General features: G+C 38.8%; 1 protein-coding gene across 1 annotated transcript in view; it reads left to right on the forward strand.

Moving 5' to 3' along the window:
* The first annotated feature begins 10,976 nt into the window (after positions 1-10,976).
* Positions 10,977-27,926, forward strand: part of ZNF800 (zinc finger protein 800) — a 52,161-nt gene continuing 35,211 nt past the window's right edge. The window contains exons 1-5 of the mRNA XM_066182977.1: positions 10,977-11,051; positions 11,124-11,234; positions 13,529-13,624; positions 17,302-17,445; positions 19,658-21,413. Of these exons, the coding sequence (XP_066039074.1) occupies positions 11,174-11,234; positions 13,529-13,624; positions 17,302-17,445; positions 19,658-21,413 (2,057 nt within the window). The 5' untranslated portion in view covers positions 10,977-11,051; positions 11,124-11,173. The remainder of the gene's footprint in view (positions 11,052-11,123; positions 11,235-13,528; positions 13,625-17,301; positions 17,446-19,657; positions 21,414-27,926) is intronic.

Raw genomic sequence — 27,926 nt, forward strand, 5'->3', positions numbered from 1 at the left:
ACAGGTTTTGCCTGCCTTCCTAAGGAAGCAAAATTTACTCTGTTGCACATTCTGTCAGTGTAAATCTTGCAATAAGCTTTGGAACCTTCTTGAAAATTTCAACTGACTTTGACAGCACTCAAGGTCTCTGTGTTACAACATTCCCACAAACTGAGCAGAGCCAGGCAGAGTGCAGAATCCCAATCAGTCTCCCACTGAGGGCAGAGCTGCACCACAATTCATTTACATGGATATTTTCTGCCTTAGACACTGGAGAGTAGCTCATTAGCTGCCTATCACCAGTTTCTCTAGGCTATCAACCTTCCATTTTACTTTCAGTTTATTCTGTGATTTATCATCTGTAGTCCTTCATTATATGAAACAGTAATTTTATGCTGATTGGGTTAATTGTACATTGCATTTCTACAAATGTTTTCTTGATACTTTTTATGGTATTATTTCTGGAATTCAGCTCGCTGCTTTGTTTGTTTGTTTTTGTTTTCATGGCTTATCCTCAGACATCTTGAAATATTTGTATATGTTCCTTGATGTTGAGTAATATCTTGCAAGTTTGCTGCTGGAATCATAATATCTCAAAATTTGAAAGGTTCGTATTGCCCTGCAATATAGGACTTGATTTGTATCCAGATGCATACATAAAAGAACTTACAAAAATAGTTGCTTCCTTTTGAATAGAAATGTTCTTATTTCTGGATTTTCTAAGCACTTTTGCTCCAGTTACACCCAGGACCTGTATGTTTATGCTTATGCTTCTTTGCTTTTACTGCAAAACCTAAGAAAATGGTCAGCAGACAGGAGATAATCTCATTGCAAGTCATAGAACCCCAGGAAACCTGGCTCAATGAATTCTATTGCTTTTTCTTTCTTTCTTGACTTCCTATTTCTTCTTCTCCTTTTCTGCTATGCTTCTTTGCTGTCAGTCTTGCCTGCATTAATCTACTGCACCTTACTGCATCCTTTCATTCTGAATCCTTCCTGTGCCTTCTTTCTTCCCTCTTCTCATGAATCTCTGTCATTCTCCCTTTCTTTGTCTAAGCCTCTTTCTAGATATATTTCTCTCACTCTCCTATTTCTCTCACCTCTCTCACTCCTCTGCTTCCCATCCCTCCCATGCTATATTCACACAACTGTGTGTGGACATACACCACATACGTAAACACACAGAGAAACAGAAGTCCTTGTCCACTTTTCTGCAGGACTTTCCCCTCGCCAGCACATTTTGAGATAAGTTTAGGAACATGGCCCTTTATATTTTCCTCTGAAAGATTAGAAATTCTTACATCTTCTCTTTATGCCTGTCTCTTCTGTCATCAAATCTAGATCGTTTGCCACCATCTACATAAGAAAGAGACAGCTGGCAACACCTTAAACCTCACTAGATTCATAATTGGGAATAGGTTTTTAATACATTATTTGGTAGAGAACATGATCACCTTGTGAATCAACATGCTAGACCAGGTTTGCATTTGGCCTCAATACGCTTATCCAGATGCATTATCCTCCATTTCCTAGTGCACATCACAAAGCCTGAGAATATATATGCCTCAATTAAATGATTTCTGAAAGCATGAAGCTCATTTTGTTGCATATCTGTATGTGTTTTGTATTAATCAGATTAATCAAGGATGAGAACATGAATTAAATTAACTTTATGTTCACTCTACAGGAAGAGTGTACAGGAAAAAAATCACTGGACTGGAAGAAAACAATGTGGTAAGAAGATGCAAATTCATTATATAGTAATGTAAGCAAGTCCTTCATTTTTCCTAATATATTTTACTACATTATTTTGTTAAGTAAACTGTCTGTCCTGTGAGAAGCATACTATTTTTTTTTTTTTAACCCAGCCAGGCAGGTAAGCAAAAAAGTGAGAATATTTACACAGAATAATGCCTTTCTTAAGGAAAGGTATGCAAGACTAATTATTTTAAAGTGGCAAGTCATGCAGTACTTGTTAGTGATCTATGAGGAGGAAAGAAGAATACTTCAACTTCTTGACTAGTTCAACACTTGAGTTCAACAACACAAGTGTCCAAATCCCACTTAAAACACCCAAACTATGTCATCAATTCAGTCAGACCTTTTCTTCCCTGTCCCCTGTAGGACAGGGTTATTGACTGCACTCGTCTTATGATGCAGAATGTATTCTTGGGGTAGTACAATGGTCACTTCTTGTCATCTCAGTTGTTTCCAGCTTCACAGACTTTTTCTCAAACAGAGGATTTGCTCTGTATGCTCTCTAACTCTCCTGCCAGAACCCACTGTTGGAAGGTAAAGCACTGAAATGGGTAGGCTGGATTCCAGCCCCCAAGCAGCCTTGCTGATGACTGAATCACCAGCTCATAATTTCCACAGAACTGCTGTAATCACAAGCTAAATACTTTTAGGCCAGAAAATTCTTCCTGCCTCTGTGTGAAGCTGTGTCACTGTGGAACCAGGAATCAAAGCTGAAGGGTGTAAAGGGAAAACAACAGAATAGGTTGAATCCGTGATCAAATGATGACAAGGACCTCCAGGGGAGAGATGCAATGCAAATTGTTCCCCCTGCTAAACTTTAGAGTTGTGCACCAGAAAGCACAGAAGGGAATTAGACCTCATGAGAAGTCTAATTAATTACGAGTTTTAATAACTTTGTAAATAAATGAATTATGGGAAAGATAATGCACATAGCAGTGATTTTTTTTTTTTTTTTTAATCCCAAAAGGGTAATGAAGCTTTATGTTAATTGGGGAACAGAGCATGAAGATGCAGCTGCTTGTTAGATTGGAATACACATTGACTAAGATTCAGAATTATTCTAGCCCAGGGATTTTCTGTAAGATACTGTCAAGGCTAAGGTATAAGAATAGTGAAAACATTGCAATTATGCAAATGGAGATTTGATGCAAATATAACTGAATTTAATTTTAAGATTTCACCAAAAGCATGAGGCATGTAAGTGTGCACAGCCTAAATACTGTAAGCAAGTTGCATTGGATTATAAAACCATATCATGATAACCAGTTCACATAATTTTATTTGTAGTACATAGAAAACTTTTAATGTACTTTTTTGAGGTGACTGATACTGGAAAAAGCAACATAGAATTGTCTGAATGATGTCACCTTTATCTGAAAGTTAACATATCTATGCTCTAAAGACTAGTATATTAATTTCCCATTGATGCATCTTTGGATATAAATAAATAAACAGCATTGGGAATTGCAACCGGAACTCAATATCGTTTTTCCCCTTCCTCAAGTTAAACTCACTCTCAACAGAATCAGGTTGTCTTTGTTAATTTCACTATAGTCCCCCAGCTCTTGGATTCCTGATTTAACTGTGACTTGTGCTTAAAGGGGGTCTCTAAATCGTAGTTTAGAAATCGTAGTTTTGAAAACAAGGTGTTCTACTTCCTTGGCAAGTGTTCTACCCATTTGGCCATCAGGGTCAGAGAATCTCACAGAGGAGTCTTGATGTGCCCAAATCATGGAATATGCTGAGTAGGAAGGGACCCATCAAGTCGATTGAGTCTGAATTCTGTCTCTGCATAGTAATCCAAATAATCACACCATCTGCCTGAGAGTGTTGGCCAAACACTTCTTGAACTCTGTCAGTCTTGGTGTTGTGACCACTTCCCTCGGGAGCCTGTGCCAGTGCCCAAGTATCCTCTTGGTGAAAATCTTCCCTGATATCCAGCCAAAATCTCCTCCAACTCAGCTTCATGCCATTCTCCCAAGTCCTGTTCACTATTTACAAGAGTGAAGAGATCAGCAACTGTCCCTCCACTTCCCCTCATGAGGTTGTTGAAGACCACAATGAGGACACGCCTCAGCCTCATCCAGGCTGAATAGACCAAGAGATCCCAGCAGCTTCTCACCTGGCTCCCCTCTCAGAACCTTCACCATCCTTGTGGCCCTACTTTGGATGCTCTCTGATAACTCAGCATCTTCTTTAAAATGTGGTGCCCAGAACTGCCCCCAGCACACGAGGTGAGGCTGCCCCAATATAGAGTAGATAGGGACAATGCCCTCCCTTGCCCGGCTGGCCATGCTGTGCCTGATGCACCCCAGGACACAGGTGGCTCTCCTGGCTGCCAGGGCACTGCTGGCTCATCCAACTTGCATTGACCAGGACCCCCATGTCCTTTTCTGTGGCACCACTCTCCAGCCTCCTGTTCCCCAGCCCATGCACATACCCAGAACTGCCCTGTCTCAGGTGCAGATTCAGGCACTTGCGCTTGTTAAACTTCATACAGATGGTGATTGTCCACCTCTCTAATTTGTTGAGGTCTCTCTGCTGTTGAAGGAGCCTGAATTTCTCTCAGGCTTCTATGTCTAAAATTTGTTTAATATGGAGTTTCTGAATATACAGTTTTCATAAGATACTTTCAGCAAGGACATTATATGAAGTCACATCAAATTAGTAAATATATTAAGAGTGATATATTAAGGAATGCAGTGAATATCTGTATTTGCAGTGAAACACTTTATGAATATCATTTGTGATACTTCTTGATTGGCACATATTACAGGTGAGATCCTTCAGGGTTAATGCAACTTTACCTTCATCTCTGCAAAAATGAACTCTGTTCAGTGCAGCATTGCAGCATTAATTCACTCCAACTTACAATTATTTTCTGCTGGGAAAAATGACTGTGAAGCCAGGTGCTTCATCCAAAATGCACCCCAAATACAGAAAAAATGTTAGTGGTCATAGTGTATGAGGAAAAGATTAGTAATGAAATCTTACAGTTCTTGGATATACAAACAGATGGCAAGGCATCTCAGCAGGTGTTACTACCAGCCCTTTGGCAAGACAAAACCTCTCAGTGGATACTAAACCTATTATCACAACTGTTTGAGATAACACTACAATATCCTCTACCAAAAATATACCTCCCTTTCTAGGATACCTCATACATTTTGGAAGCTCAGTCCAGTAACTAAGAGAAATTGTTCTGAATTTTGCATTTTTCAAAGCCATACTCACAATCGAGAAACAATTAAAAAATAAATTATTATCAAGCTGTAACAGAAGCCTTAGTTCAAAACGTCTCCCCATCAGCTAGAAGACAACGAATAAATAAGATTCTGCTTCAAACTCTTCTGGTTATGTGGAGAGCACTAGCCAGAGAATGAAAGCTAAACTCAACCCCCTCTCCTTCTAATATATTTTATGCCTAGAATTTACATGAAATGGATCAAAAATGTTTTCATCCTAACCTTTGTTATATGCAAATGCATCCTGTACATTTTACACTGTATCAGGTTTCACTGTGAATTTCCACGTTCCCTGGATACAAGCTAATTATGGATTGTATGGAGAATTATGCATTGTTCTAAAAATCTTTTTCATTTTCACTGAATCTTAACTATATAAGAAAAAAGAAAATTATTATAAATTTCAATAATTGTTCATATTTTACAGAGGAATATTCTATTTTTTGAAGTCAGGTAACGTCATATGCTTGTTCTTTTTTTACACAATACAACTCAAATTGGATCCAAGTTCCAGTTTAACGTCCTGGATGAACAACTGCAGCAGTGTGTTGTGAAGTGAGCTTTACTGGAATCTTTGCTACCCTGATCCAAATTTCTCTTATTCAATGGCTAGCTACTGGCTGATAGGACTCCACTCTGCAAGCACCCTCCTGAAGGCACCTTCTGCTTGGTCAGGTGGAACTACCAGATCTGTGCTGGCAGCATTTATCAGTTCCAGAGACACTTAGCACTTGACTGGCTGACTGGTCGAAATTTGGGTGTGGTTGTTTGCCCATGTTACCAATCAGTTACATTGTAAACTACAGGAGGAGTTAAACAGCAATATACAGATTAGGGTCTTCCACAAACGGGTTATAAAGTCAGCTAAATTATTGCGATTTACACATGCCTGCGACAGTGCCCATTCATTCACGCTTTTCCTTAAAAAGTGTTGCTACAATTTGGAGACTCTCATCAAATGTTGACTTCCTAAAGACCACCTAATGTGGTTTTTTTAGCTCTTCTCATCCCAATGACATGAAAGGCAGAGTCTTTTTTGGGGTGATATAATTTTCTCTGTCTATTGTCTTTTCAGCTAAATTCTTACAGGACAGATTAAAATCTTCAGTTTCCTTTAGGAAAAGGGATAGGGTATAAGACTTCCTTAGGTGCTTATGTGTGTGTCTGCCTGCAAATGAGCGAACTAATGACAAAACACCTCCAGCAGCTGCTTTACTCCCTCCTAGAGCCCTTTGTTATCCACCAGAACAACAGGAAAACAGTTAGTACCATCATTTAGCATTTAAGGTCTTCCTTAAGTGTGGAACACAAAAGTGACGAAAATGCATTTAAGATAGAATAAGATTTCAGCTGCAGTTTAGCCATCTTCCAAAAATGCACATTTCCACCTCCTCAAAAATACAGCACTAGAGAACTTGACCTTATTTGGAATTTCTAAAATTGGAGAGGGGGGAAGGCAGAGAGGCACATTTTGTATAACCCACATCATGGTCTTTTATGATGAAATGAGTGACTGAAACCAGGAAGTGTCTGACATACTGAAGGACAGGGTTGCTCTGTGAGGACACCTTGAACAAACCGGAGAATGTCCTGACAGGACAAAGCCTTGCACCCAGGGCAAAAACCCCTAGCAACAGTATAGGCTGAGGACTGACTAATGAGATAGCAGCTCTGCAAAAAGAACCTGTGTGTCCCAGTTAAGAAGTGAAATGAGGGTCAACACTGCAACTTTGGGGTAATTAAGACTAACTTAATACTGTGCCACATCAACATCAAAGGGGGTGAAGGGAGATGATTAATCTTTGCTCACCATTTGAGAGAACACATCTGCAACACTGATTCCAGTTTGGGCTCCTAAGTACACAAGGAATACTTAGAAGACGGAAAGGATCCAGAAGGTAATCAACATGGTTCCAGGGGTTGAAGCATGTGACAGAGGGAGATTCTTTATCTTGAAGAGAACATTGAGAGAACATAATCCCAATGCTTCACTGAATGGGGAGTTATTAAGAAGGAGGAACTTCTCACTTTTTTGGAGATGAATAGGAAAAGGACAAGAAAGAATGGCTATTGACATTGTCTGGATGCTAGCTGTCCTCCAAAGCTGCTCCATCTCTTCTCTCCCTCAACTTGTCAAAGGAGGGAAAATATAAGGCAATCTCATGAGTTGAGATAAGGACGGGGAGAGATCTGTCACTGTCACAGGCAAAACAGACCCAGCTAGGAGAAATCAACCGAACACAATCAAAATTAGAGTAAGATAATGAGAATTAAAACGATTTAAAAAAAAATATTTTCCCCACTTCTCCCTCCTTCCAGGGATTAACTTTATTCCCAGAGCTTTACCTCCTCTCCAGCAGTGGTTCATGGGGACAGGTGGTTATTAATATGGTCAGTTCATCACATTATTTCTGCTTCCTTCTCAGGGAGAGGAGTCCTTCCCACAGGCTGCAGTTCTTCATGAACTGCTTTAGCATGGGTCCTTTTTTTCAACAGAGGGGAAATCCTTCAGGAACAAACTGCTCCATCATGGGTCTGCCATGGGATCACAAATCCTGTCAGCAAACCTGCTGTAGCATAGGCTCCTTTCTCCACAGGCCACAGGTCCTGCCAGGAACCTGCTCCAGGGTGAGCTTTCCACAGGGTCACAGCCTCCTTTGGTCATCCAGTTGCTCTGGTGTTCGGTCCTCCAGGGGCTGCAAGTGGATCTCTTCTTCCCCATTGACCTCCATAGGCCACAGGGTCACAGTTGCCTCACCATGGTCTGTACCACGGCCTACAGGGCAATCTCAGCTCTGGTGCCTGGAGCACTTCCTGCCCCTCCTTCTTCACTGACCTTGGTGCCTGCAGGGCAGTTTCTCTCACATATTCTCACTCCTCTCTTCTCTGATTACAATTACTTCTGTGCAGTAACTTTTTTCTTCTTAAACATGTTACCACAGAGGTTTTACCACCATCATTTCCTGACTCTGCCTTAACCAGTGGTGGGTCCATCTTGGAGCTGGCTGGCATTAGCTCTGCAACATGAAGGAAGCTTCCAGAAGATTCTCAGACAAGCCACTCTTATAGGCCAGTCACTACCAAAATCTTGCATGTAAGCCATATAGGCCACAAATTGCAAAAACAGAAACTTTCACTGGATCAGAGGGAGGAAAAAAATCCTGTTGAGAGTGGCTAAACACAGAAACACAAACACAACCAAAAGATTCCAAATTTCCATTGCTGGTTTATGATTTGCTGGTTGATTTTTCCTTTCTTTTTTTGATCACTGAGTAAAATTATATTGGTGACAAGGCTACCAATGTTCACAGTAAATGTCCAAATGTCCAATGCCATAACCCTACTATTTCAATATTTGTAGCGCAGTGCCATCAGTGAGAATGTAAGATCATCTTTGAACCTGATTCCCACATCTCCTGGAAGGTGGGGAATGTTAATTCTCTGAGTTCAATACTTCTCAGGCAAGTACAACAGTCAGTAGGCAGAACTAGAGCTGACAGCTGTGTTCCTTGCACTTTGTTACCCATGAGCTTTACAGTTATACCCAAGTGCTCTCTATATGGGCTGAAGGCAACTGCATGGCTGGCAGAGATTATATCTGTTGCACTGTGTGTCTAAAAGACAGCAGAGCTCAGGATGTAGCTAAACTCAAGGTGAGAACACCTCTGGACACACACAACGACCTGTGTTTGGTTGTCTGACACAGATGTTTCAATTGACCTTTGCTGTATTTCAGAGTTAAGATGCTATTTGGAACTCAGCTGTTTGAACTGTTCTCTGACGCTTAAGGGGCTTCCAGTTTATTAACCAAAATCCAAATGCAACTGATGGACTTTGGTCCCATGTTGCTTTGGAAAAAGACGACTCATTGATTAAATCAATGCCCATATTTAAACAAAGGCATTATTGTTTAGAAGTTAATGGGCACAGACAGTAAGCTCTCTCCATGTCTGATTTGAGAAAGTGTAAGACATCTTGCTCTCACACAGACTTGTTATAAATGATCAATAGCCAATCCAATATCAAAGAATTTATTTAGCAATTTCCAAAATTAATCTGAGACAGCCACAACAAAATTGGACAACATTGATCGAATGCTGGGTGGACAGAGGAGCAGCAGCAATGGTGCTGTCCCACCCTGTCCATCAATGCTGGTTTTCGGCGCACGCACGGATTTTATACAGTTTTTCTGCCTGGAGGCAATGTCTATTGAGAGTCCACAAATTCATGCATTTCTTTATTTCAGTGTTGGGTTTTGAAAGAATTTCCCGGCAGTATGAAAGGCGTTCTGGGAACCTTTCATTGGGGTGCTGATCTGATCAATCTCTAGACCCCCTCCACCTAGATTGACATCAGAAATTGATCAGCCTTGAAGAGGAAGTCCACCCTTGATGAGTGGGCCATCTCCTGTTCAGCCTTGCCATTTCTGTTGCAAATTCTGCCATTTCGCACCTGTACAATGGGCCTGGGAATTTCGGAGACGCCTTGTGCAGCTTTGGGAATCCAAACTTCCAGTGACAATTTCAGATTTATCACCTACAATATTTTATATGCAAATTTATACACTGCATCTACTACAGACTCTAATGTGACTTGGAACTCTGTCTGGAACCATCAGTCCTCTCTCCACTAAGTGATGCCATTACAATGCAGAGCTTGACAGATTGTTTCTCTGTTATTACTATTCCTTAGTATTTTTCCTGTAAGATGTGCTTATTCCTGACATTTCTTACAGATTTTTCTTCAACGGCAGAAGTTTTTCCTTAAGTGTATGAAGACTTAGTCCTACCCTTTCCTTTGGCAAAAGCCAAACATCACCTTTTCAACAACCCGAGGTGCCTACAGAAGCACACTAAGAGAGCACAGGACTAAGCAGGACCTTGTGGAAGCGCATCTGGAGCCACCGGCTGCCCTGCAACTCTCTGCACTGCACCGACGTCCTGTGCCCGGTATCTGCCATAGAGATCACACAATTCTCCTTCAGAACACGGGTTTTTCGTCCAGGTGTTCAAAACATTAATCGATCCTTCTCCTTGGTAAGTCTATTAGAACAACTGGTGGTTTGGTTCATATTTTTTTACATTGTAACGGCACAGACCGGGCTGAATAGGGGCAGAAATGCCAACTCGAGGGATGTTGGCTGCTCCCACTTGTGTCCGGGAACCGGTGCCCTCAGGGCAGCGCCGCGCATCACGGTCGGCGCGGGCCTTTCTCCCTGCCGGGACAAAGACGGCACCGGTTCCCGCCCGGCGGGTCGGTCGTGCGGCAGGCGCCGCGCCTCAGCCCGCCCGGGGCTCCTCCCGAGTCCCGCCACAGCCCCGCGGGCCGGGCCGCCCCCGCCCCGTCCCGCGGCCGCCGCCCGGCACCTGTTCGGCCGGGCCGGGGAGCGGCCAGCGCGGCGCCTGCGCACTGGGCGGGCGCTCGCCGCCAGGACCGCAGTCACTTCCTGCCCCCGTGCCCATCCGGCTCCGGGGTCAGCGGCCGCCGCTCTGGCGGGACAGGGGCGAATAAAGTTTAATTCGGGGAGGGGGAGGCCGCCCGTCCTCTCCAGGTAGGGCCGGCCCGCAGCACCCGCCCGTCGCGCCCGCCCCGTCTGTCCCGTCGTCGGCGCCCGCTGTCACCTGCGGTCGCGCGCCCCTCCCGCCCGGGCTGCGCGTGGCGGGCGCGCCCCGCTCCGGCTCCGGCAGCGCCGCGGGAGCGCCCGGCCCGCCGGGGAGCGCGCTGCAGCCCGGGGCTGCCGGGGACGCGGCTCTTCCCACGGGAGCCCAGGGACACCGTCCCATCGGCGGGGCTGCGGGACGAGGCTGCGAGGTGGGGACGGAACGCGGCGGGGCCGGCCGCGGAGGGGGTGCGGGGCCGTGCGGCCGGGCCGGGCGCTGTGGGGAGGGCGGCGGCCGGGGGCTCTCCCCGCCGGCCGAGGCGCAGGTGGCGGCGGGGCGGGAACGGGGCCGTGCTCGCCGCGGCCGTTGCAGGGGGCGTCGTGAGACCTGCCGAAAACAATAGGAACTTTCTCCTGCGCCAGCGGTGCCGCTGCTGCCTCCGGCCTGCCCGGACGTGCTGCCGTAGGAAGTGGGTGTGCGGGGTTGGCGCGCTCCTGAGCCGCCTGTGCTTCGGCGGTGACAGCTAATTTGCTTATTTTAGCAGAAACGAGCTGCTGGATGTAGAAGGAAAGTAGGTCGTGCGCACGGAAAATGCCTCTAAGGGACAAGTGTTGTCAGACTGACCACCATCACCATGGATGCTGTGAACCAGGTGTGTGATGCTTCGGCTGTTTTGCATATCTCCCTTATGAAAAGCTTGTGGAAACTGTTGTGAGGGTTGCGAATGTATATCATTAGTGTCAGCTCTAGGTATAAAAAGTTCCTGGATTATGTTTGGATTTTTTTTTTTTTTTTAAATCGTTCAACTGTTGCCCCTAAATAATTTCAGGAAGAGAATATTTTGCATCCGGGATGTGGGATAATCGTCAGGCCACCACATGGGCATTGTATGCGGTGAGCAGAGGAAGGCAGGAAGTTGTATAAAACAACTGACTGTTTTGTTTCCAAAAAGGGCAGTGTTCACAGGTTGTTTTTTTTTTTTGTAAAATGGTGTTTCTGGCAATCATTTGCATTTGTTGTTTACATTTTTACTCTGTCTTCTCTGGTGAACTCTGGTGAAATTGAAGATCTTAGTCTCAGAGGAGAAAAACACCACCAAGTCTTAGAACAACTCTTCACATTCCATGCCTGAGTGATGTGAAAGGTGCCATGCGTGGAAACTGTAACGAATACTCTGACGGTTCAGCCAACGTGTTAGATGCTTCTGATATTATTCTGTTTATTGTTACAAATGGTATTTTTAAAGGCAATTTTGTTTCTTTTTGCCTTGTGATAGAGTTTATTTGGATGCTTTCAGTTACGTTTTTGAAAGTAAGATGCTATTTTGATGCTTTCACTTTTGTTTTGAGACGAAAGGCATCAGTTTAGGGAATTAACAGATAAAAGTGTGAGCGTAGTGACTTTGATAATTAGTGAAATGTCATTAGAGTAGATATTGTTCAGTTAGTAGAAACATTTCTTTGTGTTGACAATGAAATAGTTTTGAGTTGTTCTAATGCCTTAAAGAAATGAAAATATTTTTCTTGCCTGACAAATTAACAGTGATGTGTTAGGTCTTCTTCACCTGTGTTATTCCTCTTGATGTCAGTAGGTGTTGTACATGCATATTACAAAACAAAATGTTTTGTTTTGAAGTGTAGGGAGTAGGCAAGTAGAATACAATATGTTATTATGTTAGAGATCCCCAAATGATTAGCTGATTTGTCATGGTTGTTATGTGTTTGTATATATAATAGTGTATTATAGGACCAGGATAGTTGGGTGGAGTGTTCATTCTGTTGTCCATTTTTACAGTGCTTTGTTTTCTGATCTTCTTTTGAGCTAGAATTTATTTATAACCTTTTATCTTTTAGCTCAATTTTCCTGTTAAAATTTGTTTAGTCTTTTTCACATATTGTCTCTAAATAGTTTTATACTATGCCTCAACTGGCCTTTATTAAAAATAAATTTCTTAGAGATCTCAGTGCTTCATTTAGAAATGAAAACCTTAAAATGGTGTTAAAATCAAACCAAATGGTTAAGGTGGGAGACAGTTTATGAAGTGTAAGGCTGGCTGTTTAGTCAATAAGAAATATAAAAGAAGACCTAACTAATGATTTTGCAAACATATGCATCAAGAAATGTTCTTATTCCTGTACATTTGGGTTTCCCTCTGGGCAAAGCTTAATTGCCTTATCTATATACAGCAGTGGAATGCTATTAATTTTCATGTGCATAAATACTGCATATTGGAATAGCTAAAAATTCTGATTAATATATGTTTTAGTTTCAATAGCTTTTGCAAAGAGTATGATGTGGAATGAAACCTCAGAAATAAAGTATTCTGTCAACAGTTTATTTCAACCTGAAGAGTTTATTGAATGCAGTTTTCGTGGTTAAAAATCCTAGGATAGGTTTTTTTTGGTGTATGCTATGTAGCTATGCTTGTGCTTTTTTTCTGATCATTGCTACTTTAAATTAGCTTCAGTGTTTAGGTGCATACTGGCAACACTGAAGTCATATAATGTGCTGTGAAGTATTTGCTAATGCTGGTAATACAGTATTTGGCGATGGCCTTTTGTCCTTGATGGCCTTTTGTCCTTGTCGTTAGGTTTTAACAATGGGAGGCAAGTAGGTTGTTCTGAGGAATTACTTTAATTGATGGACATTTCTAGTGAGTTCGTTTGGTTCTATATATTTATATTTCTGTGTTTGTTACATGTAGCTTTGAATACATATTTTTTAAGTGGTCAGAATGACAGCAAACTGTCAGAAGGTATCATGTCTGGAAAATTCAGGGTTGACTGTTTTTTAATTCAATATAAGTGAAAATTTTAGAGTAAGGCTACTTTCACTGTAGTCCTGGCTGTTCTTTTTAGCTAGTTTACTGTATGTATGGAAAATTCCTAAATTACAGAAATCACCTGAGTGTTTTCTGATGGCTCATTATCTTTTCATATATTTCAGTGCATCTGTTGGAACCTGGTGATCCTCCATTATTGCAGCAGCCTCTGCAAACATCAAAATCTGGTATTCAACAAATCATTGAGTGTTTTCGATCAGGTAGGAACATGCCTGACCCTTAAGAAGTTCATTACCTTGTGAAAAGAGTTATGCTTATTCAATATATTAAAATAACCAGCACCTGACTTAATGCATATTTGCAAAATATTTGTAGATTTTTGGAATTAGGTGTTCCTTTTAATAAGGGTTTTCATAGAAAGCAATGAAGATGCAGGTATTGCTGTATAGTTATGCTTCACAAACATTAATTTTTAAGTTTATTTTTCTACTTTGTGTCATTTCTGCTGCTATTATCAATAAGTTTATCATAAAACTTCTTAGGTGAAGAAAAAACTGTCTTGAATGTCTTAAATTGCCTTATCATATTACTTTGAAGGTGTTTCTTGATGGATCTTGGGAGTTGCAATGCATGGCAATGAACAGCTAAGCTTTTGGAGAGGCATGCCAGGGATGATTGAAACCTTCAATGTTTTCAAGCTGTTTCTACACTTCTGATGTGGCAAACCAAATATTTTATTTTCGCAACTCTTGATCTTAAGTGCTATTATCTATATGTTTCTAGATTTTTTCACATAGAGCTTTTAAGTATATGAAATATGTATAAAAACACTGCTGCTGTGCAATGAGATGCATACCCGGTCTGAGTCTTGTAAAAGGGCACAGTCTTTAAGTTGTCCACTAGCGTTTCAATAATTTAATACAAAAACTGGATGTGAGATTAGTAACCATTTTTAATTTGCTTGAGATTGCTTGAGGCCTCAGATACGTGTGACAGTCTTCTTTTGCTTGAAGTGGATTAATGGAATATCTACTGGTAATAGCACAAGCTAGTTGCAGGTTCTTTGTCTCTGAGCTACTTCCAGATCGTCCTCACTGACAGGTGTTAAATTGATAGCTTACTTTGATATCATCAGTCACCTGCATCAGGGAGGTTGGACAGAAGGCAAGAGGACTTAGACAAAGATTTTACTGGCTAGTTTTAAACAAGCAACATTTTATTATGGAAAGAGACTATTTGATTCTTGTGGTAAAGGAATAGAAATTTAAGACAGAGTACATAACTGTTTAAGTAATTTTATCAAAGGCTTCTGTCATTCAAAGCATTTAGAATAAAAAGTGAATTTGAATCTATTTTTAAATAAAAAAGAAACTGCTTGCAAAAGGCATAAATTTAGGTATTTCTAATAGAGAGATATGTATGACTGTGTTCTCTACTGATTTCTTGTGACTTTGATGTTATTCTAGCAACAACATTTACAAATATTAACAGAATATGATAAGGTATCACCTGCATTACCATCACAATATACAATTAGATGTAACTACAAGACAGAGAAGACTTCGGTATGTCTTCTCCAGTAAGCTAGATGCAGCATATACTGGCAGAAGATTGACTTGCTGCCACAATCTGCAGTTGGTGAAGAATAAGGAGATGATTTTGTTTTCCTCTGCCTGCTGGGTCCACAAAACCAGTGGATGTTTTAAATTTTTTTGCTGTTTCCAGAAGTTTCTGAATGTCTACAGTTTAATTTGAAAGGACCATTTATTTTTCTTTATTCCCACCTGTGGAAAGTTTCACGGTTGCATAAGGATGATTTGAAGCCAGAATGACTACCATGTCATATAGTATGATCTCCAATATACCATAAATCCTTTATTCTCATCTAGTAATTCTTAAAACCAGTAATTTGTATTGGAAAAAACATTTCAGTCCTGAACGGGAGACTGAATACCAATATAACAAGGGAGAGAATGAGTAGCCTGTATGTCCCTTGATTGGGTAACAGTGGAGAATTTATTTTTCTTTTTGAGACTGAATTTTGTGGCTAGGGCATGAATGAACAGCATGGAATTTTATATACATGGAGCATCTTCAGGTTTTTTTCAGCTGGATTTTCTTTATATGCAGAAATTCAAATATTGGTTGGTGTGATCTGAGCAAGCAACTTGCTTTTGGGGGAAACTCTGTACAATTTTTATTTGTTCTTATATCTAAATGTTTGTCCAGTAGTCTGCAAAAAATGCAGGTCAAATGAAGGTGAGGGTAGTAACACTCAAAGAAAGAGCAGTGGATATGGCTTGGGAAGGCATAGCGGGGGCAGAAACTGTGGTAGCCTCAAGTGGTCAAATTTGGATACCATTTTTAAGGGAATGAAGAAGACACTGTGCTTTGCTGAAACTCAGATTTAAAAAGCTTTGTAGTACTACTATTGCACCAAGAAAAAAAAAGTTTTCTTGGGAAGGCACATTTGTATTGAAGAAGTAATGCCTATTATGAAATTTTTAATATTTGAAGGATTTTAATTTAGAAAATAATTCTGCAGTGTGACTCTGAGTTTGATCTTTGAACGGAATTCTTAAGAGAAATGTGATGAAATGACAGAGCACTTGACCTTGTAGTTCAGCTTAAAGAATGTCTTGCTGCTGCTGTTCCATAGGTGCTTGATACTATTTATTCATGGTCCAGTTTTGTTATATTTTTGCTTGTTTGAGTTTTGAGTAATTAAATTCTAAGGAAAATTGAGACAGATAAAGTTGCTGAATTTGGTTAGTTAGTGCTGCTTTCTGGTTTGGGGTGGATAAGCATCATTTAGTAATCTGTTGATAATTTTAGGTCTTACATTCATAATTTTCATGAGATGAGATATGAAGGAGTACGTTTGAAGTGTAAAAAAATGACAAGAGCTGGAATACTTCAGCAATGCTAGATCTGTGTTTGTATATAATGCATAATTATCGGAGATTGATGGAGAGATGGGAACTCCGATTTGGTGATCAGAATTTGATTTTACTCAGGTTTTCCAAGAACTTATATACCATTTCAGTAAGGTTAATAATTTCTACTACAATAATTAGGTTAAAAGATCATACAGGCAACTTACGCATTTTACAACATCTTTATCATAGGGGGTTGATTGAATCTCTTCCCTTAAGCAGGTTTAATCCCATCTTCTCATAATCTCAAAGTTCTGTTTGTCCTTGCCATGGCATCCTAGTCATGATGCTATGCTAATTAAATCTGTTTTACTCTCTGTCTTGTGTATTCCCACACATAATAGTCTGGAAAGCTGGCATATTTTATCATGCTCTCTATGTTTTAATAGAGATCTTTCAGATTTAAGTTGTATGGATTTTCCTCTCATCAGGCTGAAAATATGCATTTCTACTATCTTGCCTAAGTGTCATCGTCTTAGACTTGGGTCTGATATCTATGTGTAGTAACATTTCTTGACCTGTTAGTTATTCTCTTTGGTCTATTTTATGCTTTTTTGCCTTACCAGGTGCCATTTCTATGTGAAATAGCTGTGTGTGTCTTGTTTTCTTAGCACTGTAGGATAACCCTAAAGAAGAAATACTACAGGCTTCTTTAAATGCTCTCGATGCTTATTCTTTCCTATTGGGCAGTTGTATTGCAGCAACCAAATACAGTAGTAAGAACTCTTTTTTAATGTTAGGTGTTAGTTTTTATTGTAAATCTTTCTCTGTAAACTGTAATGTGTGTAACCCTCAAGGGGATTTTTTCATCCTAGTCTTGTCTTCACAGTGAAATTTGGAGCATGTATCATAAACTTACAGTACAAATGAAGTAGGGTTAACAAAAGATAAAATGCTGTTATAATTATTCATGGTTCAAATTGTTTCCACCTTCATGGGATGATGTGAATTAAGAGATGAACAGAAAGCTTTTCTTAAGTGTAATATTTCTTTTATTACAGGAACAAAACAGCTTAAACATATCTTGTTAAAAGATGTGGACACCATTTTTGAGTGTAAACTATGCCGGAGTCTCTTCAGAGGATTACCAAATTTAATTACTCATAAAAAGTTTTATTGTCCTCCAAGTCTTCAGATGGATGATAGTAAGTCTTATTAATTTGAGTGTTAAATAAAGCTATGTGAAGTTAAAAAACTTATCTTTCTTTACCATTTACAGAAACATACCTGAAACAAAAATGCAAAAAAAAAAAGAGATGGATCTAAATTTTGGTCGTAACATATGTGGATCACTTTTATGTTACTGAAGGAACTACAGCAATGACTTTATATGAATTAACAACCAAGAGCCATGCCAATATCATAATTGGATAGCTAGTTTATACATCTAGCCTTTCAATTAAGTGTCACTCTAACACTTTCTATTTCTTCTTCCCCTTTTTCCTTCCCATTTGTCCTTTACTGTGAAAGATACCAAAAACATGTCAAAAGACTGGGAAACCAATCTCATGGAGAACAGTGGCTCTTTTAGGGTTTTTCAGTTTTAGGCCATCATAGCTCTGATAGATTTGGCTGCTCCTGTGAAGTGACCTGGGCCAATATCCTTAATGTTCTCCTGTACTAAGAAAGCCCTTACAGTGCTTGTGTCATGGATGCAGTTTTTTGTTCTGAGTCAGTATGAAACAGACTAAATGTTTACCCTTTTATTTAAGGATCTGTGCTTGAATAATGCTTACTCTTTTCTCCTGCTTCACTTCATTATGTGCTGCTTTAACATATTCTATGTGGTCATGCCTAGCCCAACATCTTTGTTGTAGAAAATAAACTTTGTTATTAAAAGAAGTAACTTAAATGGTGAGGGAAAAGCCAAGAACTATATTTTTTATGGAAAAAGAAATTTACTACAGTCTCATTCCAGTGTTGATATTTTGTTAATCTATGTAAAGTTGGTGTCAGCTGAAAGGAGAAGGTGTAAAGGCTGGTCCTGTCATCTTCCTGAAATGAGCTTGCTTGGCCAGTTGGAGAGTCACAGAGCTTCTCTGTGAGAGGGGATGACTTGTAGTTTCAAAACAAGGTGAGAAGTGCATGTGACTTTAGATGCAATAGTTTATAACCAAAGTAAGATTACCGAGGAAAGACTTCATGTCCAGCACCTGGCATTCTCACCTTCATTTAGCTTTCTGCTTAACTTTCATATGTTAATATGAAATAACATGCAAGTAACATACAAATACAATAACTTCCACTGTTCACTGTGAGAGGTGCAAATAAAAGGAATAATACTACACACTCTGAATTAGACTGTATAAATACTTGTGCTTTATATAAAATTGAGTATAGTTATTGAACTAAGTGGGAGTTTTTTCAATAAATAAAAGATAGTGAACAAGAGGCAGGAATAAAAGTTCAGCACACCATGGTGAAAAATTCATGCACTCAGTATAGTCACAAAGTAGTCTTAAAAGGTGCTATAAAATAGGAAGGATGTTTTACTCTTGGTAAAAACTATATAGATAGGCTCATTTGAAACTGACTGTAAAAGCTGTTAAAAATTCAGTGTTAAAAAATGGGTTTGGAGCAACAGAACAGCCTATTTTTTGTTCTGACACTTTCCATGTATTGCTGGGTGTGTGGAAGGAGTAACTCTGACTGTGGGTTTTTAATTAGCTGTTACCAGGACTCACATCTTTAAAATTATTCACAATAATTTGAACTGTGTCATCTCAGTGCCTCACCTTGTTGCTGTAGGACCCCAGTTTGCTAGTTGTGCCATTGCAGATGCTTTGAGTGTCACACTGGGAACTAGAGCACTGAACTAATTTGGCATTTCTAAAGAGAGTATTACTGAGACCTGTAAAATATTATCTACTTATATCTTCATGCAATGCTCAGGTTACACAGGTGTTTCATTCTTTGGTGAGGATTGTTCAGAATTTACAGAGAAGAGCTTATTTCCAGAATTAGGTTCCTTTATTGAGAGTGCCTGTGTCCCGCAGTAGGAAAATCGGTTTTTAATGATACTTCAGGCTTAGTTGCACACCTGCAGAACAAGCTCAGTCGAATGATGTTATTTTTGCAATTGATACAGTTTTTTAAAGACCAGCTTAATTCCAGTCATACAAATTTTTAGTTCAGGTGGCTTTCACATTAGCATGCCAGGAGGTTTATTTCCGATGTTGGCTTTTAATAAAAAGGCAACTTGTAATGATTACTCAAAGCCTTTGAGTGTTCAGGGAGTACAAAAGAGGATTTGTGGAAATTTGAAAACTGAATGCACGTAGTGGTTAAAAGCTACTTTGAAATTTAAATAATTGGAAATTACCAAATCATTAAAAATACCTTTTCCTCTTTTCACAGACCTTCCAGATACAAAAGATAAGCAGAGTCAAGCCATAAATGACCTTCTTGAAGCAATCTATCCAAGGGTAGATAAGCAAGAATATATCATTACATTGGAACCTATAGAAACTAATCAAAATGCTGTATTTCAATATGTGTCAAGGACTGATAGCCCAGATGAGAACACAGAAAGTAGCCATACCCCCGATCAAGCTCCAGTACAGATACAGGAACCCAGCACTGAGCAACCCAAGACTGTTTCAGCTCCAGCCCCTGTCCCATCTGGGGAGGCTGTGGAATTACCTCCTGCTGATCCTGTCACAAACAAGGTGATACCTACTCCTGAAGAACAGCCACCAGCAGTAAATCCTGACTTGGACTCTCTGGATAATTCTGATTATGGCCACCAGTTGATTTGTTGCCTCTGTAGGAAGGAATTTCATTCAAGACGCAGTGTACGCCGGCACATTCGAAAAGTACACAAAAAAAAGATGGAAGAGCTAAAGAAGTACATAGAAACAAAAAAGAAACTAAACCAGTGCTCTGCAAAAGGACGAAATAAGAATGTTCTTGTAGCATTAGGTAGAAGTTGTCCTGTGTGTTATAAATCATTTGCCACAAAAGCCAATGTAAGAAGGCATTTTGATGAAGTTCATAGAGGATTAAGAAGGGATTCCATTACTCCTGATATAGCTACAAAGCCCGGGCAACCTTTGTTCTTGGATACAGTTTCTGCTAAAAAATCTTTTAAGACCAGAAAACAAAAGTCGTCTTCAAAGGCTGAATACAATTTAAGTGCATGCAAATGCCTTCTGTGCAAGAGAAAATATAGTTCACAAATAATGCTGAAAAGGCATATGCAAATTGTTCACAAGATAACCCTTTCTGGAAAGAACTCTAAAAGAGAGAAAGGACCCAACAATAATACCAATGGCACAGAAATAAAAGTTGAACCAGCAGATTCTGTAGAACCTTCACCCCCTTCCATTGCGCTTTCTCCACAGAATGAATTAAAGGGAACAAATCATTCAAATGAGAAAAAGAACGCACCGTCGGCACAGAAAAATAAAGTTAAACAGGACCCTGAAAACTCTAAATCAACTTCTAAATCAACCAGTAAATCAACCTGCAAATCAACCACTAAATCAACCCCTAAATCAACTAATGCATCTGCTGCAGGTGGCCAGCAAAAAACCAGGAAGCCAAAACTTTCAGCTGGCTTTGACTTCAAACAGCTTTACTGTAAACTCTGTAAGCGCCAATTTACTTCTAAGCAGAATTTAACAAAACACATTGAATTACACACAGATGGAAACAATATTTATGTTAAATACTACAGGTGTCCACTCTGCTCTTACGAAACGCGTCGCAAGCGTGATGTGATCAGACACATAACTGTGGTTCATAAAAAGTCGCCTCGCTACCTTGGGAAAATAACTGCAAGTTTAGAAATTAGAGCAATAAAGAAGCCAATTGATCTTGTTCTAAATAAGGTGACAAAAAGAGGCTCTCAGAGGGATGAAACAAAACAGATTGGTTCAAAACAGGATGTCACCTCTAATTCTCCCAATAAAAAGTATGAAGGAGCTGATGTTGGCATTGAAGTCAAAGTAACAAAAAACTTCTCTCTGCACCGATGCAATAAATGTGGGAAAGCATTTGCCAGAAAAGCTTTTCTAGAACATCATAAGAAAACCCACAAAGCAAACGTATCTCATTCACCTGAAGAAAGTAAAACCAAAGGCAGAAGTACGAGATCTAAAGCTGTTGTCTGGTGAGGAAAAAGAAAAAGTGTTTTGTCCTTTTTTTTTTTTTTTTTTTTTAAGAAAACCCCAACAATACCACTGCATTTCTTTTGCTGTTGATGGTTTATTGCCAAAAACATAGTTTCCGATGGATTTTATGGTTTAGTGGCTTAAATGCAAATGTAGATGTCAATTTTTTTTTATTTTTTTATTTTTTTATTTTTTTTTTAGCATTTTGGAAAAGAGTTTAAATTTGTCATTGTAGAAAGATGGAATGTAGATTAAACTGTACTAAGTCAACTCTTTAAACTGTCTTAAGGCATCCCTTGTAATCAAGCTAATATGCATACATTTTTAAAATAGTAATTTTTTAAAATTAGCAATAATTTTGTTTGGTGTGAATAACTTAACTCATTTAATTAACTTTGCTGTGACCACTTGAAGAAGTACTAAAAGTACTAAACTAAAAGCTGATAACAGAAAAAAATCTCTATGAACTTACTGGAATTAGCATTTGTGAATTAAAATTTTTATTTTAATGTGTATTGCCTACGCACTGTCAACAAAAGTGCATAGAACAGATTTTTGAACTATAATTTGGTTGCTTAGTCACTTTGGTTTAAGATCATTGTGGGTTAGGTGCCTGAAAATACTTCTGAAGTCATCAAATTTGGAATTTCATTCTTTTAATGCCTATTTATTTAAGCCTGGGTTTGAGGACTTGTGGTCATTTAATTTTTTAAATTGTTTAAATCTTATCAAAATTTTTTGCTTTAAGCATCTGTATGTATTGAAGTCTGGCCTAGAATTTTCTAAACTTCTGCTTATGTGGTACTCCGGGAATATTTTACACTTGGAGGGGTTGTATTTGTAGTTACTCAATTTTCCATAGCCTTCATGATAAAGGTGGCCTATTTTTAGAGGACCTTTTGAAAAAGAAAATATTTGTGTGCAGTCACTTTGTATTTCAAAATGACCAACTGATTGCTGAAGGTTGGGGATTGTACAAAAATATGAAGAGAGACTGTAGTGATACTTGTAGTAGTTTTTAACATCCTTATTCAGTATCATCTTTCTAGCATATTTGGTAAAAAGAAAACTAAGTATCTGTGCCTTGTTCTATATTTCAACTCTGAAATGCTATTTTCCAGGAGGTGATTTGATTTGAGTTCAGCTTTCACAGTGAATAGCCACCTAGTTATATTAAATTGTGATGTGGTCCTTTTATGGCTTACTAATAAATCCTGACCAAATTAGGCAGAACTTCAAAAATGAACTGAGTCGAACCCTGAATTATTCTGAATTCTAGAGAGAGAGAGTGACTTCTGCATTTTGAATAAGAATTAAAAATTTAACCTTATAAATTATTTATGTTGTGTAGTTTAAAACAGAATTATATGGGTAAACTCAAAGTATTAATTTATTTTCATTTCTCTTCAGATAGGTTCAAGTGATGTTTGGAAAGTTTGAAGTTCATTTGAATGAAAAAGACTTTAGTTTGTTGTTGGAACTGCTAATTCTTGATAATGGTACTAATAAGGAGGAAATACTTTCATAAACTTTTTTTTTTTTCTTATTAATAATTATTCTGACTGCTTGTAGGACAGTACCCCTTCCCAAAACACTGAAGTAGTTGAAGTGAAATGCACATGCTTCTAAATCAGCAGTTATCTCTATGCAGTTGTAGTTTGACCCAGTATAGAATGAACTTTCTGAAATTGAAAAAGAGTATACCAGAGACAAGTTAATGAACAGCATCTTTGGAAGAAGGTGGTTTTCCCTCATTTAGGAAATCTTCAGAAAACTCATCGTGCATACTGGTCCTCCCTGGTAGTACTAATTGATGGACAGCTCAAACTTTGATGTGATATCCTACTTTGGTAAATGTTGTGTTATGTACTGTTTTAAATTTATTACAAATGAATGTATAAGAGCAAACAATGTCGTGCTTATTGGCTGAATTCTACTAATTTTTAGTATTTGCCATAAATTCAGTTTGTTCATATTGACTAATTTCCCAGTTCAAGGACATTCTGGATTTCACTGTGCTGAAGTTGCTTCAAAGACCTCCATTTTATTTCCATATGTGGTTCATACAAAAAATTTGTAAACATCGAGGAAGTTTACAAGAATATCCACATTCCTCTATTCTTTAATTTTTAAAAAAAAAATTATACACAAGCACTTTAATGATAGTTGCAGTTTATTTTTTCAGTTTATTTTTGAAAGATCAACACACTAATGCTAATATGAAGGTAGTGAATATTTGCTGATGTATTATAGACAATCTGTGCACAACCACTTATAATAGTAGCGTATTTCATTAAATATTAATAAAAAAAGGGAGGATAGTTTGGGAGAAATGCAAAATATATTTTCTCTCAAAATCGTAAATGACCACTATGGGTAGGACTTGACTTTGTAATTGGAAAATGTTTTAGATACCTTTTTTTAACCCTTTAATCAAGATTGTAGTAAAACAGTTGCATGCCTACCATTATGAAGTTCTTGGCAGGTTTCATGCGATCGTGGGTTTTGTTTTGGGGTTTTTTTGTCATTTGGGGTTTTTTGTTTGATTTTTGTTCTTTTTTTTTTTTTTTTTTTTACCTTTTAGAAAACATTTTGTTTAGTGATTTGTGTCAAATTGCTACAATTTGAAAGGTATTGTACATCAGAAGAAATACCATGTTTTTTATATTGGTTCACTCCCTTACTTAGGGAGGTGCCTCATGTTCATATATACTTTTTTTGTATAAAATATATCTAAATGTTGATCACAAGATCAGGAGTAAAAATGCTTTTATGGATAGAGAACTATTTGGCCCTGTTAGTGCATTGCACTAAAAATACTGTGAATGGGAACTAAGATTGTAGCTTTGCTCAAAATGTTTTATATTGAATGTACATGCTTTTGTTTGGATAAATGTACTGTTTTTGATGGAAAATAAAGCAGACTGGAAATGATTTTTAAGTGGGCATAAGCAAAAAGATGTTGTGTTTGTAAACTTGGTATATCTCACTCCACAATCGGAAATTACATTGTTTGCATTTTGTAAAGTTTTATTTGTTGATCATTGAAGCTAGTTGTTTGTAATATTCTGTTGTAATATTTTTTTTTTAATTAAAAATTTGACACTTGTGGAGCGAACACTTCACACTGGTGGTAAACTCTTGTATTTTTGGCAAACACTACTCATACTGGCCTTTTGTTCCTTTTAACGGGATCTCTTCCTTAACTGAAGAGCTCTGGTTGTTGTTACCCTTTTAGAACAAAATATTGAAGAAGATAAGATATGCTGTGGGTTTTTTTTTACATGAAAATAGGATTACCTACTTTTCCATTGGAAAGAACATTGATGGCTGCTGAAGGTTCCTCATTTTCATGGTTGGACATAAAAAGGAACTGCCATAACCATTGTTTATTTTTTTATAAAAGAAGACATTAGGCTATTAATGTAAGTGCATTTTTAGTCCTGTTACTGAGTGCCTGCAGATTTAAGATTGGGAAATTAAAATGCAAACATAGGGATAGAATAACTGTTCATTTCTCAGTTTATCCTTGTGGTTTCTGCTGTCTGTTCTGGGTAAGTGTGTAATCTGCATCTTGAAATACGTGAAGATGAAGTTACTCCTGTATCAAAGGTATGCTTTTTGCTCACCAGCATACTGGGTGTGAGTTTTTAATTAAGATGTAGTCTTGCATCACTGACGGGGCACAGTGGTTTGGCTCATTTCACTTATACTAGCCAAAGACAAGTGTAGCCTCTTTTAGTGGACCTTCAGAACTAATGTTGAGTCTTGTTGAAAGAGTTTTTTATTAAGAGTGAATGTCAGATACTTATTGATACATGAGCTGTCGTGAATCGTAAGGACAGGTAGAACTCCAGAACTCAGATTTCTTCAGAGGGCTTATAGCAAAGTTTATTGAAAGACAGATTCTTTTTGTACAGTGTTTTTGTACAATGAAAAGGATTGGTCCTTTAGGGCACCACCTTTTTGTAAACATCTCTACCAGTAAACAAGTTGGAAAAACACCAGGTGTCAGGAGGAGGATATCTACAAGGTTGTCTTGGGTTCCTCCTTTTGATTGTGCAGGCCAGACTGAGAGAGTTCTGTACTTGACTTTCCCACAGGCTTCAAGCTTCTGCCTGGAGCCTAAGAATCCATGTTCTGACCACTGTCAATTCCCACAAGATACCTTACAGAAAACTTTTGGGATGATCTAAACATTTTGTATTCAATTCTGTCTCTCTTTTTGTTTTTTTTTTTTAATTTTAAAGTGGTATATGTCTTCTAATGCTAAGGCTTGAGGGGCTAGCTTTCAGGGACATGAACTCTTATTTGCCAACAAAGGAATCTCACTGATACGGTGGCACCAGGCTTTCTAAAGTCTAACACACTGATGAATCATCTCAGAATCATCTTTTCTTTATTTGTCTCTCAGCTGAGGTTGTTGGTCTTCCTGGTTTTATTTTTTTTGGTTTTTGTTTTTAGAATGGTTTCTGGTTTTATGTTTTATGCGTCTTTTCTGTCTGAAGTGTTAGGCTTGAAGTCCTTGTAGTGCCTGGTTTCCTCAGTTTTGTAGGAGAGTAAAGAAATCTAGCTTAGATAGTTGATGGTCATTACCACCATTTGATTTTGATTAGATTCTCTTGGGATGAATTTATATCTACTGCGTGAAGTATTTGTGTAACTGGTCGGGTCCTTGAAGTACTTAGAAAATGAGGTCAGTTTTGAGTGGTGGCTGAAAGAGCTGTGGGTAGGTATCATCATTTCCCTTTTTTACACCATTCCCTTTTGCTGAACAGTGAAATACAACAGTTGGTTAACCAAAGGTAGAGCAGTGTGTTGTTTGGAGCATGATGGACCCTCAATGATTTTATTAATGGAGAAGCTGTGGTGTTTGTACTAATGAGGAGACTTGCAAGAGGGACTGCTGGCTGGGTATAAAGGTTCTCTGCTCATCTTGAAAAGGGCATCAGAGGGGAAGCTTTAGTTCCCTTTTCTGGGGAGCTTGCTTCACAGTATCCATCAGTTACAGTCTTAAAGTAGTAATTTCGTAGACACAAGGTGGAATGTAATTTGAAAAGCTAGTTGTTTGCCTTCATTCATCCCTTTGGGTATTATCAAGATACTGGTAATCTTAATAGAAATGTTGTATACTTGAAATAATGTCTCAAATTAGGAAACAATATCATTGACTTTGAAAAATTTAGTGGGAGATGAAGATCACCTGAACCTTTGACAGCAGGTAGACCAAATACATTTTTCTGGAAAACAGATGAAACTACGTATTGTTTCACTGCATTGCCAGGAACAGCACTGTCATGGTTGTTTCAAAGTCTGGCTAGAGAATTTGCTTTTTCATCTTGCTCTAATATTACTCTTCGAGAGTAGATTTCATGGTGTTTTTGCCTCAGTTATAGATAGGATTGAGGTTCTCTGTGTCAATAATCCACTGCACTAAATTTGTTAGCATCTGATAATACTGGTATTTTTTGTTTTGATGCTTTCCTGCTGTTCCAGTCTAAGGCAACTCAGATGTAGCTGGTCTGTGTTCTCAGCATAAGCCTTTCCAGTGCTAGCTGGTTCAGCTCTCTTTGCTGAGCTGGATTTGCTCTTTCACATTACTTATATGCTTGAGCCTGAGAGTCAGCTCCTTTATTAGGGGCAAAAAAGTCTGCTTTGATGATCTTCCACAGCTGCTGATGTTATCTGAAAGGGTTGAGTGGGCTTGGTGGCAGAGCAGAGATCAAAAAACACAGGCCGGGGTTTGCAGCACATCTTAAGTGTACATGTGCTTACATTTTTTTCCCCTCTGTTGCTCAGATGTTTGCTTCTCCAGGATGTTGTGGTTTTTACAGTTCTCAGCTTGTGACTTTCTGCAGCAGACAAAAGGATTGGATTGAAGTTACTGTCTTGGGGCAAGGCAGGTGGGGTGAATCTTAGACTGAAACAGATGTGTAAATTGTAATCAGTTACCTTCATAACATACATCTAAATTGCAACTGCTACTCACTCGTTGAAGAAACAGCTACCTAGGAATGAACAGGCCTAAAATGGACACATCATCCTTTAAATATGTAAATCTGGATTTTCCATCCAAAATATATTCAATATATTGACAGATAAGGACATCAATAATTTGTCTCAGGTATAAAAGTGGTAGTAGATTTCCAAATTCAGTGAGACGTTTCTCTGCATGGTGTCAAACTGGAAGTAGATTAGGTAGTGGCTGGGTTGACAAGGCTTAGGTTCGAGTGTCTGTTTCAGAATACTTGTTTCCATTAGTACAAGCGAGGAAAACAAGGTGCATGACTTTGTTGACCTTTCTCAGAACTGAACAGATTGTGACTTTGGTCTTTTTTATTAAATCTCTGTACATAAATATTACCATTTGCTTCCTCAAGGAACACTTGCATATGTGAACAAATTAGGCATTGTAAAAATGGTGTTTGACACTGAAAACGTGGAAGGGACTGGTTTCTTAAGTGTCAATAATGTCCTGAATCTTGGGCTGGAATCGGTTCAGTTTCTGCAAG

Source organism: Chamaea fasciata, unplaced genomic scaffold (assembly GCF_029207755.1).
Source record: "Chamaea fasciata isolate MVZ Bird 193981 ecotype frontalis unplaced genomic scaffold, bChaFas1.0.hap1 SCAF_5, whole genome shotgun sequence".
Classification (NCBI taxonomy): domain Eukaryota; kingdom Metazoa; phylum Chordata; class Aves; order Passeriformes; family Sylviidae; genus Chamaea; species Chamaea fasciata.